This window comes from Chrysemys picta, chromosome 9, assembly GCF_011386835.1.
Source record: "Chrysemys picta bellii isolate R12L10 chromosome 9, ASM1138683v2, whole genome shotgun sequence".
NCBI lineage: Eukaryota > Metazoa > Chordata > Testudines > Emydidae > Chrysemys > Chrysemys picta.
In genome coordinates this window covers 83,907,556-83,926,622 of record NC_088799.1, presented here as the reverse complement: position 1 = coordinate 83,926,622, position 19,067 = coordinate 83,907,556, and the positions used below count along the sequence as shown (strand labels likewise).

The window sequence follows — 19,067 nt, the reverse complement described above, 5'->3', positions numbered from 1 at the left end:
CTGATCAATGGACTTTACAACCAGCACAAACAAAAATGGCTGCCTCTGCCCACTCCTCAACAAAGATTTAAATTGCAGAGTGCTGCAATGTATCATATTACAGTCTTTACTAAAATTACAAAATATTGCAAAGTAACTATGCATATCATAATTAAACTGAAATTCATAATTTAACTATGCATAACATAATTAAAACAAATTAAAACACATAAAATATGTTTTATACTTCACTTTAATTATGTTTATTCACTTAGGGGCCCAATCTTGCAAGATGAAATCACTGAGATAAAGGTTCTCATGACTTCACAGGAACTGGTCCTTATTTACTAATGTACAATATCCATTACAGTGGAGTCGCATCTTACGTGGGGGTTAGGTTCTAAATCAGTGCATAAGGCGAAAATCACGTATAGTCAAAATTACCCTTGAAAAGCCCTTAAATCGCCCATAAAGTACAGTATACATGGTTTTGTGTACAGTATACAACCCTGTACAGTAATATGTATAAATATATAACGTATACAGTAATGTACAGTATATAATAAAGAGTACATATGCAAAATATAATTTTACAGAACTGTATTTTTAATTACATAAGAGAGAGAGAGAGAGAGACAGAAGAATGAAAGAATAAAAAAGGAAAACAGTAAACCTAACCACTCACCATTCATCCTGGATATTCTTGCTAATCTACGACGACGACACCACTATTGGGGGGTCGGCAGGGCTCGATGTCAATCCAGGAGACGATGGGCCAGGCTCATCTGCTGCTGGTTGTTTTTTCTTGAAAAACGTGGTGATCGGCAACTGTCGCTGTTGTCTCCTGAACTGCTCAAACATTTCTTGATACAGTCTCAAATCGTCCATAATACTATATGTGATTTTGAGGCTTCATTCCATAGAGGGATCGTATTCAGAAATTAAATAATTCAAGTGTTTCGCTACTTGGAACACTTCAGCAAATTTATGAAGATTCCAACTTGCTGGCTCTTCCTGTTCATCGTCATCATCTTCGTCTTCTGTAGACGATTTTATCAGTTCCTCTAACTCTTCGTTAGTCAATGTTTCTCTATGGCTCTCAATTAATTCTTCAATTTCTTTCTCAAGGATGTCGACGAAGCCATCACCACCCTCTTGCCTGGCCACCTGAACAATGCATTTCACTTCTTTATCAATGGTCGGGAAACCCTTCAAATCATTCACACATTCTTTCCAGGTTTCGCCAACATGCATTGACTGTTTCAGGCTTGATTGCCTCACTTTTATTAAACAGGCAATGGATGCAATCGGCAATGCTGAAGGACTTCCCAATCTTAATGTGATGGAGTGTTGGATCAGCATCCATAGCGCTATGTATCTGTGAGAACGTAGGCTTCATGTACGTGGCCTTGAAACAGCGAATCATGCCCTGGTCGAGAGGTTGGAGGTGGTACTGGAAGGGAGAAAGACAACTTCAACGTCATTATGTGCAAACCGGAGTGCCGCAGGGTGGTCAGGAGCATTGTCTACGATCAGCAACACTTTAAAGTCAAGTCCTTTCTCTTCGAGGTACCGCTTGACCTCCAGAATGAAACATTTGTGGAACCAATCCAGAAATAATACTGCTGTCACCCAAGCCTTTTTATTTAATTACCAGAACACAGGCAGGAGATTTTTGTTCTTGCCTTTTAGGGCTCGGGGATTTGCAGCCCTGTAGAGCAAGCCAGGCTTTATTAAATGCCCAGCCGCATTGCCAGTCACATGGTCTTTAGCTGCTTTGAAGCCAGGGGCTTGTCTTTCTGATGTCTAAATGTTGGGGGTTGGGCATTTTTTTCCAGAAGAGCCCAGTCTCGTCAGCATTAAAAACTTGTTCCGGAAGATAGCCCTTTTCTTCTATGATTTTCTTTAATTGTCCAGGGTAGGCTTTTGCTGCCTCTTCATTGGCAGATGCAGCTTCACCAGTAGTCTGCACGTTTTTGAGGTTGAAGCAGTTCCTAAAACTGTTAAGCCAACCTTGGCTGGCTTTGAATTCCTTCTCATCAGAAGGCTGTCCCTCTTCGGTGGGAGGTTTGAACAGCACATAGAGGCTAAGAGCTTTTTCTTGCACATGTTGCCATCGATAGGCACACATTTATGGTTCATGTCTTCCAGCCGTAAGTTTAATGCCTTTTCAGTCTTCACTAAAGTCTTATCACGCACCTGGCTCGTCACCTTAGCAGTTATTGGAGCACTTGATGCCATGGCTTTCTCTCTCTTGAATCTTGATGGCATGGATGCTAGATTCGTTGCGGTCATATTTACACGCCACATTGGAGACCGACATACCGTCTCTCAGTAAGTCCAACACAGCCAGTTTTTCCTCCAGCGTTGGAACAGATCGCTGTTTCTTCGGTTAAGCACCAGATGAAGTAATTGGCTGGCGTTTAGGGGCCATGTTGTACGCAAAATATGTATCTTTAAACACCAGAATCACACTCAGCGCAGCGAGATGCTCACACTATGAGACGCACGCAGGAACTGAGACCGACTGAGGGAACAGCAGATTCACATCTCCCAACTCACGCTCACTCCAAGGCATACGCTCATTGTGCGCGTATAGTTGAATTTGCGTAAGTTAAATGCGTGTATGATGTGACTCCACTGTACTTTGGAATGGATCTGCCAGTAATTCACATACGGTGATATTCTGCAATTTACTCCTGGGGGAATTCTGCGCCCTGAATTGAAAAATGACTTTCTGACATAGAAGCAAAGGGAAGCTGAAAGAGTAGTCATGGCACTCCTCCCTAGCTTCACAGGTACATTGTTTCAGGCACCCGAAGCAGTGAGCTGAGAGCTAAATCACCACAGGGTTGGGGACACCCCAGCCGGTGGCTCCTACCCTGCGCTGGGATCAGCTGCTATTCCTGGCTGAGCTGGAGGCAGGAGAGGATGGGGCTTCCTCTTCCGCTGCAAGGAGTGGCTGAAGCTGTGTCAGATCCACCTCCAGAAACCTCCCCTGGCTGCAGGAAGCTCAGGATCCTCCCCTGCTTCCTGCCCCTATCTCTCGTCAGCCACGGGGAGAGGGTTCACTGTATGAGGAGCTGCTCCCCCATCCGCCCAACCCCCATGCATGCTAACTTCCCATACCTGGACCCCCATACCGCCAAACCTCACCCTGTACATTCAAACTCTTCCCAGCCCTCCATACCCGAACCTCACCCCACTGAACCTCAACCCCTGTATCTGAAGCCCCCTGCAACCAGCCCCCCGCCTCCAGATGCCCACCTTTGCACCCAGACCACCCCCCACCAAGCTCCCTGACCAACCAAACCCCTGACCAGCCCCACCCTGAGCCCCCACATCTAGACCCACACTCCACTGACCCCCAACTAACTGCACCCAGACCCCCCACTGAGCCCCAACCACCTTCACCTGGAAGCCCCTGCAGAGTCCTATTGCCCCTGCACCTGGACCCACCCCCAACAAGCCTCTGTGCATCCAGATCCCCCCACACCTAGACTCCCCCATTGAGCTGCCTGCACCCAGACTGTCCCACACAGAACTCTCACCCCACACTGAGCCCCTTCACACTTGGATCCTGCCTGGTTCAGCCTGCTTGCCCCACACCTGGTGCACCTGGCGCAGAGGAGCAGAGGCCAAGGGTATTTCTGGGGCAGGCCCAGCACTTGTGCTATATCAGAATCGGGTGCAGCCTCACCACTAAGTCCGTGTCCTAGGGGGAAGAGAGGGGCTGCATTGTGATCTCCCGCCTTCATGCAGCCAGTGGCCTGTGCTGGAGCCTCTGTCTGTTTATTGACAAATAAAACTTGCTGAATTTTAAAATACTGTGTGCAGAATTTTTAATTTTTCAGCACAGAATTCTCTCAGGAATAGCAATTGTATGCAGTCCTAGAATAAGGTTGTATCCTAAAGAGCCCAACGAAGGAGGAGATATGAAAGAGATTGATGGATAAAATGGTAGGAAATATAGAATCTCTGTTCAGACTCAAACTTCCACAAATTTCAGGAAACCTTTGCTCATTTAAAATACGGCATGATCAACCAGCCAGGGAAAGTGAACTCATGTCCCAAACAACGGCACAGTTCCAGTTCTCTTCTTAGGCCTCTCTGTATTAACAGATTATAAAACAAAACAATTCAAAATAGTCTTACTATCCCAGAAGTTCTTGTCTTAGCCTTTATCCCCACAGCTTCACAGCTCTCTACAACTGAGCTTTCTCTGCAGACACCCCGTGTGATACAGAGACCCCTTGGCAAAGGGTTCCCTGTTCTTTGCAAACAGCTCTAACTTCAGAACTGACAAACTCACTACACCAAAGACAGGTCTTACACACTATTTATCCATAAAGAGTACATGGTAACGTATCTACAGAAAGCTTGTAACTTGTCAAGACTCAATCTCTGCAAGATATATGTATGGGCAATATTTAAGGAATGCTTTATGAACTTAGAGTAGAAATTAGTTACCAGGAGGCCATGCGTCTCGGTGATGACCCATTCAAGCAAAAGTGAGTCGTCACCTCTTGCTAGTCAGCTGGCGAGGTAATGCAAGGTTCTGTAGTCCCAGGCCACATCCCAGAACACTCAATGGAAAACCGTCAGAAACAACAAAAAACTATCAGAACCCCTTGGAAGTGAAAAGGAACATTACAGCAGGCAGGAGATCGCCCTGGCTATGAATAAAGACAAAAGACCATTTTCAGAGTGACAGACCGTAGGGAAATGCACTATAGATCCATTAACTAAGGAAAACCCCTGGCAGAGGGGGGTGCTTTCATGGATGTTTGGATCCTGGTTATTCAGAAACCAGCCAGCTCTGCAACGGACTGAACTTTAGGGAAAAGTCTACTTTATTAGATAGGAAAGGTAACTACTGATAAGTGTAGACTAAGGTTCTCATTTAAGATTTGGTTTTATATTGTAACAACTTGTTTCCCCCACTTGTTTCTGGTTAAATCTTTATTCATTCTTAAATAAACCCACTTTGTTTCGTTATTAAAGTAGTTCACAAGTATTGTGTTGTTTACAGGAGCAGTGGTTTAAGGTAAAACTGGTGTGCACAGCACCCTTGGGTGCAGAGGATCCAGAATTTCTGTGAGTAGCCAGTTCCAGGAGCTGGATATAACAGGGGAACAATTCAAAGGGATTTGGAGGTGGGGGTGCACCTATTGTTAACCTGCAAGGCAAAGAAAGGGCTGGCATAAGCCCAGAGGAGAGTGCTTGAGTGGCAGTATCAAGCAGCTGCCACCAGAAAAACAACCCTCCTGCTGGAGGCAAGAGGTAACAAGGTGATACACAGCCCTGGCAACCCCGAGAACCATCAGACCCTCTCTCAGTCCTTCCGCCTGTAAGGTGTAGACAGTCCACTCCCAGGTCCTTCCCAGAGCTGGGGTTTCTCCTATCTGACCCCTCCTTATGAGGTAGGAAGTCTTCTAAGCTACAATCTATCAGGCATACAACTAAGGGCTTGGCTACACTTGCGAGTTACAGTGGACTAAAGGAGCCCTGGGCACACTAGCTCACTCCCAGTCCACACTGGCAAGGCACGTAGAGTGCTCTGACTCCAGGGCTAGAGCGCTCCTAGTACTCCACCTCAGTGAGTGGAATAACGTTTGATGCGCCCCTGCTGGAGCGCCGCGGCGCCAGTGTGAACGAGGTGTTGCATTACTGTGCTCTGATCAGCCTCCAGAAATGTCCCATAATCCCCTTAAGTCAAGTGGCCACTCTTGTCATTATTTTGGATATGCCCATTGAAAGCCCTGTTTGACAGCCGGCTGCTTATCTGCTCCGAGACAAAGCAACCATTCGTGTGGAATGCTGTGTGTGAGCGAGAGAGGCGGGGGAGGGGGGGAGATCTGCTGCTGTCTGAACTTACAAGACAGCATGCTGACATGCTCTCAGCCCCCCAAAAACCCACTCCCTCTCCCCCCACATACACACAACACACTCCCTGTCACACTCCACCCAACCCCCCCATTTGAAAAGCACGTTGCAGCCACTTGCATGCTGGGATAGCTACCACAATGCACTGCTCTCTGTGGCCATTGCAAGAGCTGCTAACGTGGCCACGCCAGTGCGCTGTCAGCGTGGACAGACTACAGCGCTTTCCCTACTGCGCTCTACGAAGGCTGGTTTAACTCAAAGCGCTCTACATCTGCAAGTGTAGCCATGCCCTAAAAGCAGACACATAGCCTGCTAGTACAGCTGCCCGTTTGAAAGGGCCCAAGGGCACACGCCAGTCCATTATTACTAAAATCTATTTTTCAAACTGAAAATGAATTAAAATTTTTGCCTGAACTTCATATATCAGTGCCAAATAATGACAGATCAACACTAGGAAAATATGGAAGTGGCTATTGATGAAAGGTGAAGCCTAACATTATGAATTTATGAATGGGATGCAATTTCAGCTATTAAACATTTACACGCTGGTATAGAGAAGTAGAAGTATTGAAATCCAGTAACAGAACCTATTAGGGGATCAGAATGGGGGCATTCACATCTTGATACATGATGAGTTAAGTGGATAAATCACTGGGCATGAAGTTGAACATACAGACAAGAGGGGCACCGAGGACAACACAAAATGATTGTCTACAATTCAGCCCATTATCCTGACCACAAGGTCAGAGCTCTCTCAGACGGACATTTGAAAGATTACAGACTAAAACAGTCTGGTTTTGCAGATGAGGGGATGCACATGGTGTGCAAGGAGGAGAGGACATCTAGACCTTTACACTATGTTTCCTACATCGTGATTACTCTAACTTCTACACTTGTAAGCAGAACAGGGAATTAAGATGCAGTAATACAGAACACCACTTGAATCACCTCATGTACATTTTGCTATTTTAATGGATCTCCCTAACTACAACCCACTGTTTAAGGTGTCAGCATCTCATAGCACAATGTCAAAAAGGTTCTAATACACTACTCAGTGAATGTTTTGAACAACAGACTTATATGCTACCCCAGTGTGGGTTTACCCATGTTTCCCATCGTTCCATTGGGTGAGGGTTACAGTGCTCCACTCCATGGAACAACCAATGGTTTGGATCCTTAAACCAGTGGATAGCTTGAGAATAATGGGTATATCAAGATTCCACACATTCCAGAAGCATCCCTGTGGAGACCGAAGGATACAGAATAGCTTCCAAGGCTCCCTCAGGATTCACATTGCCAGTCCTTATTGACAAGTGCTTCAAAACCCCACCACCTGAAAGGGATGGTGCAACAGCACTATCTACAACTAGAAATATCCCACTCCCTCTCAGGCAAGCATGCTAGAGAGAACAGCTACTCAACTCCATTGTTTTTCTTGTCCCTATGTTGAGCTCTACAGCCCCCCTGGTACTTCTTAGATGTCTGGAGGCAAGAGAGAGAAAGTAACAGCTGCTGCTCTCCCTCCTATTTAAGTTCAACCACAGTTGCTAGCTTCTGTGCTTCACAGCAAAGGGAGCATGATGAGCAATGATCTGACTTACTAAAACACAAAATCAGAGTAAGTGTCTCTATTTCAACTTATTTAGTTTGACGTTGGCCAAGAAGATATGCATATTTTTATTTTTCATATACCCAGAAAAGCTTATGGCTTCACTTTATAAATCCAAAAGGAACAAATGATGCTTTTATGTGAAAACATGGAAAGAATGTTAAATTTAAAATAATGATCCAATTACAGAGACTCAGCTGACTTTGAATAATTTACCAGATATCTACTATCTACCAATTCAAACGACTGGTGATGGGCCACCAGAATTGTCCAGAGGCCTGTTGAGAAGCTCAGCCCAATCCTTGCTAATGGAAATAGGAAAAGTATTAGCACTCGGACAAGGTGATGTCTCTTGACCTTCTATGGGATTTCAACCTTCTTTCATGACAGCCTCTTGTAATATCAGAGGACTCCACCACACCAACTTAGGCAACTGAAGGGAGTTTCTATCCTTGCCCCAGCACCAGTAGATCCATGAATCACATCCACTGGCCTCACTTCCAAATCTCCACTGCTCAGAAGCATGCAGGGAGAGATGCACAATGTGGAGAGCGCATGCATATCCCTTACACTGGCTCCCCAAATTTCACCCACTGTAATAGATCTATGTGTTGCCAAGAGGCAATTCCCTTTGGAGCTGGGACTAAAACCCCAGCTCCAAAACTGCAAACTTCTACCCACTTGAGTTTAAGAAGTTCTCCCCAATAGTTGGTTCCTTATCCATCTTTTTGGGCTAGCCACTAGAGGGAGAGACATCAAATGTTTAGAGCCAAATTAGACAGCACCACCAACTGCAAAGTAAAACCACACTCCTGGACTACAGAGAAGGCAGGGATCTCCCCTAAGAAAGGTGTGTACTAAAAGACCTTAGTCATCTCAATAACTTGTTAAACCACTTTTTGTTTTTACACCTCAGAACAGGAACTTCCACAAAGGAAAGGCTACTGCCAAGCCTGGCTTTAAATTCAAAGTTGTATAAGTCTTCCAGAAAGGACATACTATATGATTTGCCAAGGGTTACATACAGTTACAATTTTTTCTAAAAAGAGTAATATTTGTTAGTGTTAACTATCCAATCTCTGATCTTAGAGTGGGGAGTAACGTTTTGTTTCCTTTAACTGAATTTTAAGTAAGACAAGTCACACAATTGGAAACAAAAGTCTGAGTTAAAAGTTGAACTATTTCCCCCCATTATTTACTATTTTATCCATAGATAAAACTTTCCCATAAAGTTACCAGTACAACAAAGTTTTAAAAACATGTGTCAGTGAAAATGCAATAAGACAATTCAAAAGCTTCACTGATGTGGATTATGTGTGGGGCTCATATGGCAAGTGACATGTTTATTTACAAGTGAACTGCACAAAATGAATAGTAAAAATACTAATTTCATTTCTTGCAAGTTGTTTTCTATGCTCAGTATTCAGTCCTCTCTCGCACCAGTACTAAAGATAATAAGTAGGCCCATGCTATACTGATCTGGGAGACAAAAATAGGACTACCATTAATGTGTATGCTGAATTTGTGTTCTCCGGGTGTGCCTTGCAAGCTTTGCAGAGCAATTAGATGAGGCTCTAGTGGGAAGTGGCCTTAATTATCTTACTGTGATACACCAACATTGCTGTTAACTCCTTGTTAAGACACATCACAGGAATCTGAGATAGAAAAAGATCAGATCCCTGCTTCATCCCTCATTGCTATACAAGTGTTCTGCTGCAGTCCTGTCAATGCAAAAGCTACAGATAAAGCAATAAAACAAGCTGATTTCTGACTCAAAGGTTTCTGTGTTAAGCCTCAGTTTTATGACTAGCAGAGGGAGGAAGCTTTACAGACTTGCTGTCCTGCCAGGGCTAATGAAGGCCCTATAATATCTCATTTCCTTTCCTTGAAGGCTGTAGTATCTGATTTAACATAACTTTCGAGTTAGGTGCAGAGACAACTGGGACCATCCTTGCTCAGGTATGAGATTTTAAATAACTTCAGCACAAGATCCATGTGTTTGTCCAAGGGGCATAAGGGGATGTAAGGAAATGTCACCAATATCCTCTCCAATACATTCTCCTAATAAGCATCACAGCCATTTACAAAAAGAAAAATGAACCTCATGGAATATGTGACAAAGACCTCTGTTGGTAGGAAGGGAGTTAAAGTCAAGCAGGCCCAGCATAAATTTTGGCTATGGCCTATGGTTAAGGCTGCATGTCTGTCACGGAGGTTTTTGACTTCTGCAGCGGCTGGTGTGGCTGGCTCAGAGGCTGCCCAAGCCAGGCAGCTCCTGGGCCAGCAGCAGCAGCATTTTGGGTGTGTGGGAGGGGGCTCAGGGCTGGGGCAGGGGGTTGGGGTGTGAAGCAGCGCTTACCTGGGGGGGGGTCCCTGGCTCTGACTGGCATGTCCCTGCAGCTCCTAGGCGGAGAGGCCAGGGGGGCTCTGTGCGCTGCTCATAACCACCGCCCCTGCAGCTCCCATTCGCTGCAGTTCCTGGCCAATGGGAGCTGCGGAGCCAGCACTTGTGGCGGGAGCAGCACGCAAAGCCCCCTTGGCCGCCCCTCCCCCTAGGAGCTGCAGAGACATGCCAGTCGGAGCCGGGTAGGGAGCCTGCTAGCCCCGCCAACCCCTCCCCCCCCCCCCGCCCCCAGCACCAGCCGGGGTCCTAGGCCGCACTCCACTGCATGCCTCCCCCCCAGTACCAGTGAGGGTCCCAGGCCACCCCCCAGAGCACCCATGGTGCCCCCCCCCAGAGCACCCCCAACCCAAGTTTTAGTTAGGAGTATATAGTAAAAGTCATGGGCCGTGAATTTTTGTTTACTGCCCGTGACCTGTCCATGACTTTTCCTAAAAATACCCGTGACTAAAACACAGCCTTACCTATGGGCCACTGATAGTCCACCAAGAACTTGCTAATGGTTTGTGGGGATATGGCTAGTCACATGGTGTTGGCTCTACTTTTCAGCTAATGAATCACAATCAAAGGCTGTTACGATACATGAAATATTTTCCTTACATCCATTTCTAATGTTTGCAATTACTGTAGTTGCCACGGGATGTTCTGCAATTGTGAATGGGAAGGAGGGTGATCACACAGAGGAAGGAGGGTGTCCATGAGACACTTGAGATATGATCCACACTACAAAAAGTTTGTGATCCCTTTAAGGAGGGTGGTTTGGTTAGGATTTAAACTCAACAGTACAGAGACAGAATTTAAATGATCAATTTTAATCTTCTGTTTGTTTATTTTAAAGAGGTTGTATTGTCCATTACAATGAGACTGGGAGTCAGGAGCTCCAATCTGGGAACTATGCATCCTGTTCTACCACAGACTCATTTGTGTGATTTTGAGCACGTCATAACTTCCTCATGCTTTGGTGTCCCAGTCTATAAAACATAGATAACACCACAGAAGTGTTGTGAGGATTACCTCACAACTTTGAAGATGTAAAATACTTTTAAATATGTCACATCATTAGAATCCTAAAGAAAAGTTAATTCCCAAACTTACCTTGTAGAATGGTATGGTAGAAGAGATTATAATATTTTGGATTTACTAGACATTAACTTAATCATCAAAGGTGTAAACTTCAGTATATTGGTTTGAGTTAAATAAAACCACTGCAACCAGCATACTGTACTAATGTTTCTGTATTAGTTGAAAATAAAACTATAGGTGAACTTGACAATAAACTCAGCCAAGGTAAATCAAATAACTTTACATTTTTATATCAATGTTTATCATGAAAAATGCCATAATACTTTATGCAGGGCATAAATTAGGGATCTTTAAGCAAGCAGTCCTCTCTGGGATGAAGCAAAGCAGTCTGCGCCAATAGCACTGCAAAACAGTTTTTGTAGAAGTGAAAAATAACTTCTCCGCCTGAAACAAAAATGAGCATTCAAATAGGCAGAATCTACCTCCCTAAAGTTGGAATTTGCTGAGGACACAAAGGTTAATTACCTACTCTTGCGAAAAGTTGTACTTCAAGATGAATACTGATATAACATGGGTATCTGCTGGTCACTCATCTACTATACCAACCAAAAGCAAAAGCAGGACAGGAGTAGAAACAATCCAAAAATGCATGCTTGTGGCCGTAGTTACCAAGAACAAACCACTGAATATTGGAAGCATGATTTGAAGTTGGTTGATGATCACAGGAAACACTCAGCCTTACATTTGCCCTCCTAATTCTCTTACTCTGATGCTCAGCCTGTTGAGATGGGGAATTAGTCCAGAGTACTAGCTGGGGCTGAGTCAATCACATGCAAGATGGGCAGGGAATTCTGCATCAAACCCTGCATCAAAGCAACTGTCCAACCACTTCCCATGGCTTTATTTTCACTTGTGTTTACAGTGGGGAAAAATAAGTGCATGCATGCACGTGTGCACTTTTAAATGGGCTTGTGAGGAGTTTTCAAAACCTGTAATTGGGAGGTTTGTTCTAGAAAACCTAGTAGCAGAGATTACTCAATTATATCTATACTTTTCATTAAATCAAGCTCTTAGCACTATAAACCTGCAACCATACCACACAGTATGATCCAGGCAGATCTCAAGTTAAGTAAATTGGGTAGTCAGTACTTCAGGAGACCACCTCAAAAAATACTGAATTGACATACCAGGATCACTGTGCTGCTAAACTTACTGTCATTTGGCTGCAATGTAAAATTGAGGTTCTGACCACTTGTGGTTATTAAGATCCCATGGAACTATATGAAGAACAAGATCATTGAGCTTGAACAACCTGATCAAATTCCAACTCATATAACTACATCCTGCCAACCTAAATTCCAGCAGCAATTTCAATTGGATAAAAGATTTTTGTGCATGAAGAAGAGTTCTTAGATGTTGAAGAGTTATTGTGTACTATTGTGTTACAGGTTCAATATTTTGCAGGAGATGCAACTGTTTTTAGTGGTAAATTAACTGGTGCATGATTCAGTGTGTTAGTTTTAGTTTGTTAAAGGCACTGCATAAATGTAAAATCCTTAATTACTGTACAGTATGATGAATCCTATAGTAATAATACATATGAAACTCATGCTACTCTTATTCAACATATTAACCTGAGTAAAGGTTTACAAATTTATTTAAAACAATTATACTAGCTTATGGGAGCTTCCCTCTTGGGACTAATGATTGCAAATGCAAGTGTGAAGTTTGACATTCTCCAGTTCTCTTAGTCCATCCCGCCTCACTTTTAAACACTTTAAAAGGTTCATGTGGGATCAGGGCCTAAGCAACTACTCAAAGGACTGACAAACTGGTTGTTTAAAAGAGGCATGTTTCTCGAATTGTGGAACAAACTACTGTTCAGATTTGGCCCCATTCCTGCACCAAGTCTCACTGACTTTGTGGTCTCTACATAGGAGCAGGGCTGCACTGGCATGATTCTGGGCCTGTATTTGGGGAAATCTCTTTGGGTAGGAAAAGCGAGGCCTGTACAGCCTTTCCTGTCCTAAGTATTTTTCATTGCAGCCATCATGTAGTGCCAGAGAAGCTTTCGTTCTCCACAGTTTGCCTGTTCCACACCCCGAGTTTCATAAGGGTGTGTTTATAAACATGTCATTCCTGATTTTGCATTATAAAAAGTTTTTTTTTTAAATGCACACTCTTGAAGGCAGGAACTGTACCTCTTAGTGTGGTTAGAAAGCACCTTGCACACTGTGAGCGTACCCACAACCTAAATAAATAATAGTAACCATACAACGCTCTGCACAGTGTTGGGGGGTGAGGGAGTAAGGGGATTATTTTAATAAAATGTTTTAATTCTTGATATCTACTCTGATAGAAAGGGGATCACCTGGCTCTTGCGATAAGGGAAATTTTCCTAATACCAGGGAGAGTGCATGTGTGGGGGTGTCATGATCCCTGCGAGGATGGGAGGAAAGGAAGATCTCCCATGGGGGTCAGAGAAAAGGACAGGGCACACTCTCCAGATGTGAGACTGGGGAAAGGGAGGGGGTGTCTCTTGGCTCCCAGGGAGCTGGAGGCTCCAGGATAAGGGGGGAGGTCAGCCCTTTGGGAAAGGGGAAGGGGGGAGAATCTCTTGGACGCCAGAGAAGTAGAGGCTCCAGAAGGAAGGGCCCCCATTAGCCAGTCGGGAGCCCTGAGGGAGAAGGAAACGGATCTCATGGCCCCCAGGGAGATGACGGCTCCGAAGGAAAGGGCCCCACCCCTCCAGGCGGGGCCCCTGGGGGAAGGGCAGCCCTTTGGGAGGTGGAGGCTCCAGAAGGAAGGGCCCCTATTACACCAGGCAGGAGCCCTGGGGAAGGGATCTCTTAGCCCCCAGGGAGGTGGCGGCTATGGGAGGAAGGACCCCACCGCCCCAGGCCGGGGGCCCTGGCGGACATGAATCTCCTGCCACTTGGGGAGAGGAGCCCTGGAGCGGTGTCTCCCACACCACCCCCAGCCGCCGCCCCGGCCCCGCACTCACCATGGTACAGATGGAGGCGAGTCTCCGGACCGTCATCAGTATTTCCATCCGCCCGACCCGGACCCGGACCCCACAGCCGCCCCCGCGGCCGCCGACGCCATGTTGGGACCCAGCCACCCAACTGACAGCGGCAGCCAGAGCCGCAGGTGGCGCAACAGCCAAAGGGATCCGGGCGCTGCCGGTGCGGCAGCGAAATGGCGCCGGGTACCCCCGCTGCCCTGCCAGGAAGGCCCGCCCCGGTCCCTCAGGTCCCTTCCGGCCGCCCCCCCGCCCGGTCACTCCTTCGCTTGGAGCGTGGGACCAGCCCACCGCCTTCCTGCAGTGCTCCTGTCCCCGGGGTCCTGCCTCGCGGGGCAGCCGAGCCAGCACGGGAACCGCCACAGGAGCGGCCTGGAGCCAAGGCACAGGGCCGGGAGTCAGGAGACCCCGGCTTTGCTCCTGGCCCTGCTGCTGAGGCCCGGGCTGCACCCACCAGTTAGAGAGCCTTCCTTCCACATGGGAAGTGCCCGCGCTACAGCTCTTTAGTGGCCTGAGTCACTTAGCCCTGCTGTGCCTCAGTTTCCCCATCTGTAAAAAATACCTACCTCACAAGATGGTGATGTGAGATATTATTAATCTTTGTGAAGCACTTTGAGATCCATGGGCAGAAGGTACTCAAGAAGAGTGAAGTGTTGTTAATATTTATTAATTGTTCTGGGGGAGTGCCCAGAGGCCCCCTTCAGGATCAACCTATTGAGCTGTGCATTGAACAAACGTAGAGAGAGACTCTGTGAGTTTACAGCTATGCATAATTATAAGGAGAGGTGTACATATCCACACCTCAGGGGGTGGACATTTTTCATCATGAAACTAAGAGGGGACATGAAGGACCTTATGGAAATTTCTTTATTAGGATTTTTTTTCTGTATTCTGGACAAGAGACCAGACCACCACCAAATTGGATTGTAGAGATAGATTTGATAAAGAAGCCTGACAGTGGTTTTGCATTAAGTAACTTTATGCCCTTCTGCAGCATGTTTATCTATCTAAGCAGAACCACAAAATGGATTATTTTAGTGCATAGTTCTGCGAGTGATCACAATGGTCATTGTTCATCAATGGGAAAAATCAGTGAATGCTATTGCAGCTTTGCCTGATGGCACATTGCATACCAGGAACAAATTCTTATTTTTGTTTAAAAATACATAAATATACAGATTAATAGAAAGGTTGCCTGAGTTTATCTGGAAAGTTAAGTTTTATGTAGAATGGTTTATCAAACCTAGAAATAATCTGATAACTTTTTATTAGCTACATGTGTAGTTCGGTTGAAAGGTGCTGGTTAATAATACCAAAGACTGAAGCCCTGTGTTTAGTTGCAGAACAGGTACTGCATGGGAAATGACAATACAGACTGCCCCTTACCTGTGTCTCAACTCTGACCTTATGGAAACACCTCTATGGATAGGAGGACAGTTCAGCTTCCAAGGCATAATCTTTTTTATGAGGCCCACAGGCTTCAGCTCTGTTTGGGTTCTTTGCCTGCAGCTATTTTCCCTCATACACGTTGCATTTTCCATGTCATTTAGTACTTGCTCTCACGGGAGAGCATTCAGTTATTTCAAAAAAATAATACAGACATACAGAAGGCTAAGTACCATTTTAAACGTTCCCATAGAGAGTGAAGCAACTAAACTAGGAACAGGAAATCCGCAAATAATGAGATTAGCAGAACCTTTAACTAGTTTTTTTTAATTGGTTCCCTCTCTCCCACATCAAAATAGAACAAAATCCTTACAAATATTTATTTTTAGTATGGTAGCACCTGGAGACGTCCATCAGAATCAGAACTCCCACGTACTAGATAAAACATGGAATAAAAAGGACAGTCCTCTGAAAGAGCATCTCCTGATGTAACTGCTAGGTCATACACCCTACTTTTACCCCTCCCCCCAATCAAAAACAAAAAATATATTTCCCATGAGTCAAAGTGAAAGGCTGACCAGACAATGGAAGGGTTGTTTCATACATACACAGTATTTGATACTGTTCTATTGTTACATTTTCTTATATAATGCAAGAATATTTTTGTACATTTCACATTTATGCTAATTTTAAGATACAATAAGCAGAAAGATCACAAAAATGCCACTTTTGTTTAGTGCAAAACCTCTGCATGGTGTGAGAACTGGCCTTTGGGCTGCAGGTCTGCTACAAAGAACAAAGGAAGTCAAACAAAGCTATAAAGAGCAATCTATTGTTGTTTAAAATGTATTCAGAGTCAGAGGAGTTATACACAAACTGCCAGCAGCGAGTCCTGTCACAGTATCAGCTAAAGCCTACTACAAGTATATTTTCTCTTTTATTTCGCTTCTTTTCCCAGAAATGGCTCATCTGAATGTACCAGTACCGAGACCATTTGCTATAACTGAGGATATACATTATCTAAATTAACAGTTGTTATCAATACATTTTCAGGGAAGGCAGAATAGTCTTGTAGTTGAAACTCAAGAATAGGAGACAGGTCTGACTCCAAGCCTGACCACTGACTTGGGTTACCTTGAGCAGATTGCTTCATCTCTCTGTTCATCTGTCTCTCCCACTGTAAAATCTGCAAGGGTTAATTGAAGTTTTAAAAGCACATTGTCATCCTCATATAGAAGACATGCTAGAAATGCAAAATATGTTTTTTAGGATGCTCCCTGCCTGAATGTGTGTGAGTGCCAAATAAAAGAAGTAAAAACACATATTTAAAGCCATAGCCAAAAGCAACATAGACTAGTAAATACATATCTATGAAAGTTGGTGCAGAAATAAATAACACAATCTCCCCACAATATGCACACATAGAATTTGGGATGGAACCACCGTAAGGGTGTTTTGTGAAACATCTAGAACTTTTGAAAAAAGTTTTGGATTTTACTATACTTAGAGTTTTGCAAACATTTCCCCCCCTTAATTTAAGCCATTGTTTTCCCAAGGAAAGTTTAATTAAAACCATATTACCCTAGCGAAATGTAAGCCCAATGTACACAAACATAATAAAGATCCTCTTGAAAAATAATTCTTACTCTGAATTATACAATCCAAAAATAGTGTGATTCCCTCAATATGGTTTCACTCAGCGAAATGCTATTTTGACAATGTATAAAATTGGATAAAGAGAAGATTAGGAAGCCTCAGGCTTTTACTACATAGTTTAAAAGAACTGTTTCAAGAATTTGATTCTAAAATTTAAGATTTTTATAAAAATGAGTTGGGGAAGGTTGTTGGGTTTTCAAAACTTACTGAGAATAAAAATGTTTCATGATATATTTTTTAAAATTTCAACAAAAAAGTTCTGGAGAGGGAGTTAGGCATGGTTTTGGAAACTACAATGGTTAGAAACTCAAGAGTATTGTGATAGTGCATAAGAATCTGAAAGCAAAACTGATTAGAAACAGAAATTGACTGGTCTAGTTTGAGGAGCCAACCTGAGTGAAATGATGTATTAATGATGAAAAATAACCACGGGCCAGATTCTCAATTGTTTCACCAATTTTCCTCTACAGAGGATCTGTCTCTTACAGTTCTGTGTTTCTGAGCTGAATAGTTTGAGGTATAATAACACAGGTGACAAATTTGTTTTTAAGTATATAAATATATCTTGACAGTTTTGCTGTATATTGATCTTAAATAACCTTCCATGAAATTTGCCTAAATGAGAGAGCAGGATAAATGGAGAAAGGGAACAAGAAACACTTTTGTCAGAGTAGCTGGCATTTCTATCACAAGACCATCACAATGTTTCTGCTATTATGTACTGGAATCAGTTGTTGTGCTTTCCTTTAGGACTTCTAAATAGGTATATGTTCTTCTATCAGCATTTTTGCTTATATACATCATCCCTTGTCACATTGCTAACTTATTTGGCCTTTTCCCTGTGGTGACAGTCTTTTGGCCTCCTAGTGGTTTGGCATATGTTGCCTTATTTGTATATTACTCATCTACATATGCTTTCAATAGCTAATGACAACAAAAGGTGCCTTCATCCTTTAATTAGTTTTTTCCAATGAAAGACAGGCACAAGAGGACAGCATTACCGGCTGATCACAAGAGTTGCTCAAATCAAGTTTTTTAATATATTCAGACTTTGGCTTGGTAACACATTTAGAACTGAATTATTATTTGATCAATATATTCAATCAGAATTCCACTCCCCCGCCCCAATAAATGTGGCCTGTTCCCACGAAACTTCTGCGAAAATGGAGCAATTTTTAAATGAAATTTCTTGTGCCATATTTTTCATCATTTGGATGTTTGAGAACTTGCTTTCAGATTCTCACTCTTAGAAATTTGGAAACTGGCGAGAGGCCCCATGCCCCAAAAGCTACATGGTCTGGTGCTTATTCACAGAACTGGGAATCAGCTGATCCTCCTGGGTTCTATTCCCACCTCTGGAAGTGACTATAATAGTTTACAAAGCAATAATACTTGGCCCTCACATAGCAATTCGATACGAGTGTTATTTAGTGGGTATTTATTAGCAGCCTCATTTTACAAATGGAGAAACTGAAGCTTCCTAAGTCGCTTGACTCCTGTGCCTATTTCCCTAGACCACTGTGAACCAAGGCCAGATTTCAAGAGCTTAGCATCCAATATGCACTCAGCATGCTGAGCTCTTTTGAAAATGGGAACTGGAGCTCTTTTGACAACTTGGCTGTAGTGCACTGAGAATAGGATTGGGACTGGAGACCCGAGGCCAGATTTTCCATTCTGCTACATTAGTTTTCTGTCACCATCATACTCTTGGATCTTAAAACCTACTCTAGGGGGAACTCAGGGCCATGCTCTGACTGAAAGACGCTGCAAGACCCTGAATTCCCTGCATATAGGGATCAGACCCAGAATAGCCAGCTCTGTACTCTTTTCTCTTACAGGAGGCTCCAGTGCAAAAGGTGTTGCAGGGACAGGAGAGGGTAGTGGCTAGTGTATTCCCACATCTGGGCTGGCTCATCACCCACACACAGACCTTTGTAGCCATGGAACATGTTAAGGCTGCCCTAATGTACACTGGAGCCCGCGGCGCACCATCACTCCCTGGGCTGGGCACAGCAGCACAGTAGGGATGCATGTAGGCCTTTTTTGACTCTAGGGTTGACAGTCCATCACCAGCACCAAATTCACTTTAAAATGTCCAAAAGGAC

General features: G+C 44.1%; 1 protein-coding gene across 14 annotated transcripts in view; it reads right to left on the bottom strand.

Annotated features, from left to right (window-relative positions):
• The window catches only part of LOC101939167 (ubiquitin carboxyl-terminal hydrolase 12-like), a 152,610-nt gene that overhangs the window by 80,247 nt on the left and 53,296 nt on the right, over positions 1–19,067 (bottom strand). For 6 of the 14 annotated variants that reach the window (XR_010590271.1, XR_006174627.2, XR_255630.4 and 3 more), the window contains exon 1: positions 13,903–14,116. The exons of 1 other annotated variant lie outside the window; for it this stretch is intronic. Coding sequence is in view for 5 of the 13 variants with exons in the window: in XM_065556581.1 (XP_065412653.1) it covers positions 13,903–13,950 (48 nt within the window). In the remaining 8 variants the exon portion in view is untranslated. Of the gene's footprint in view, positions 1–13,902; positions 14,177–19,067 lie in introns of those variants that run through there. 7 more of the 14 variants (XR_010590272.1, XR_010590273.1, XM_065556587.1 and 4 more) reach the window with 5 other exon arrangements.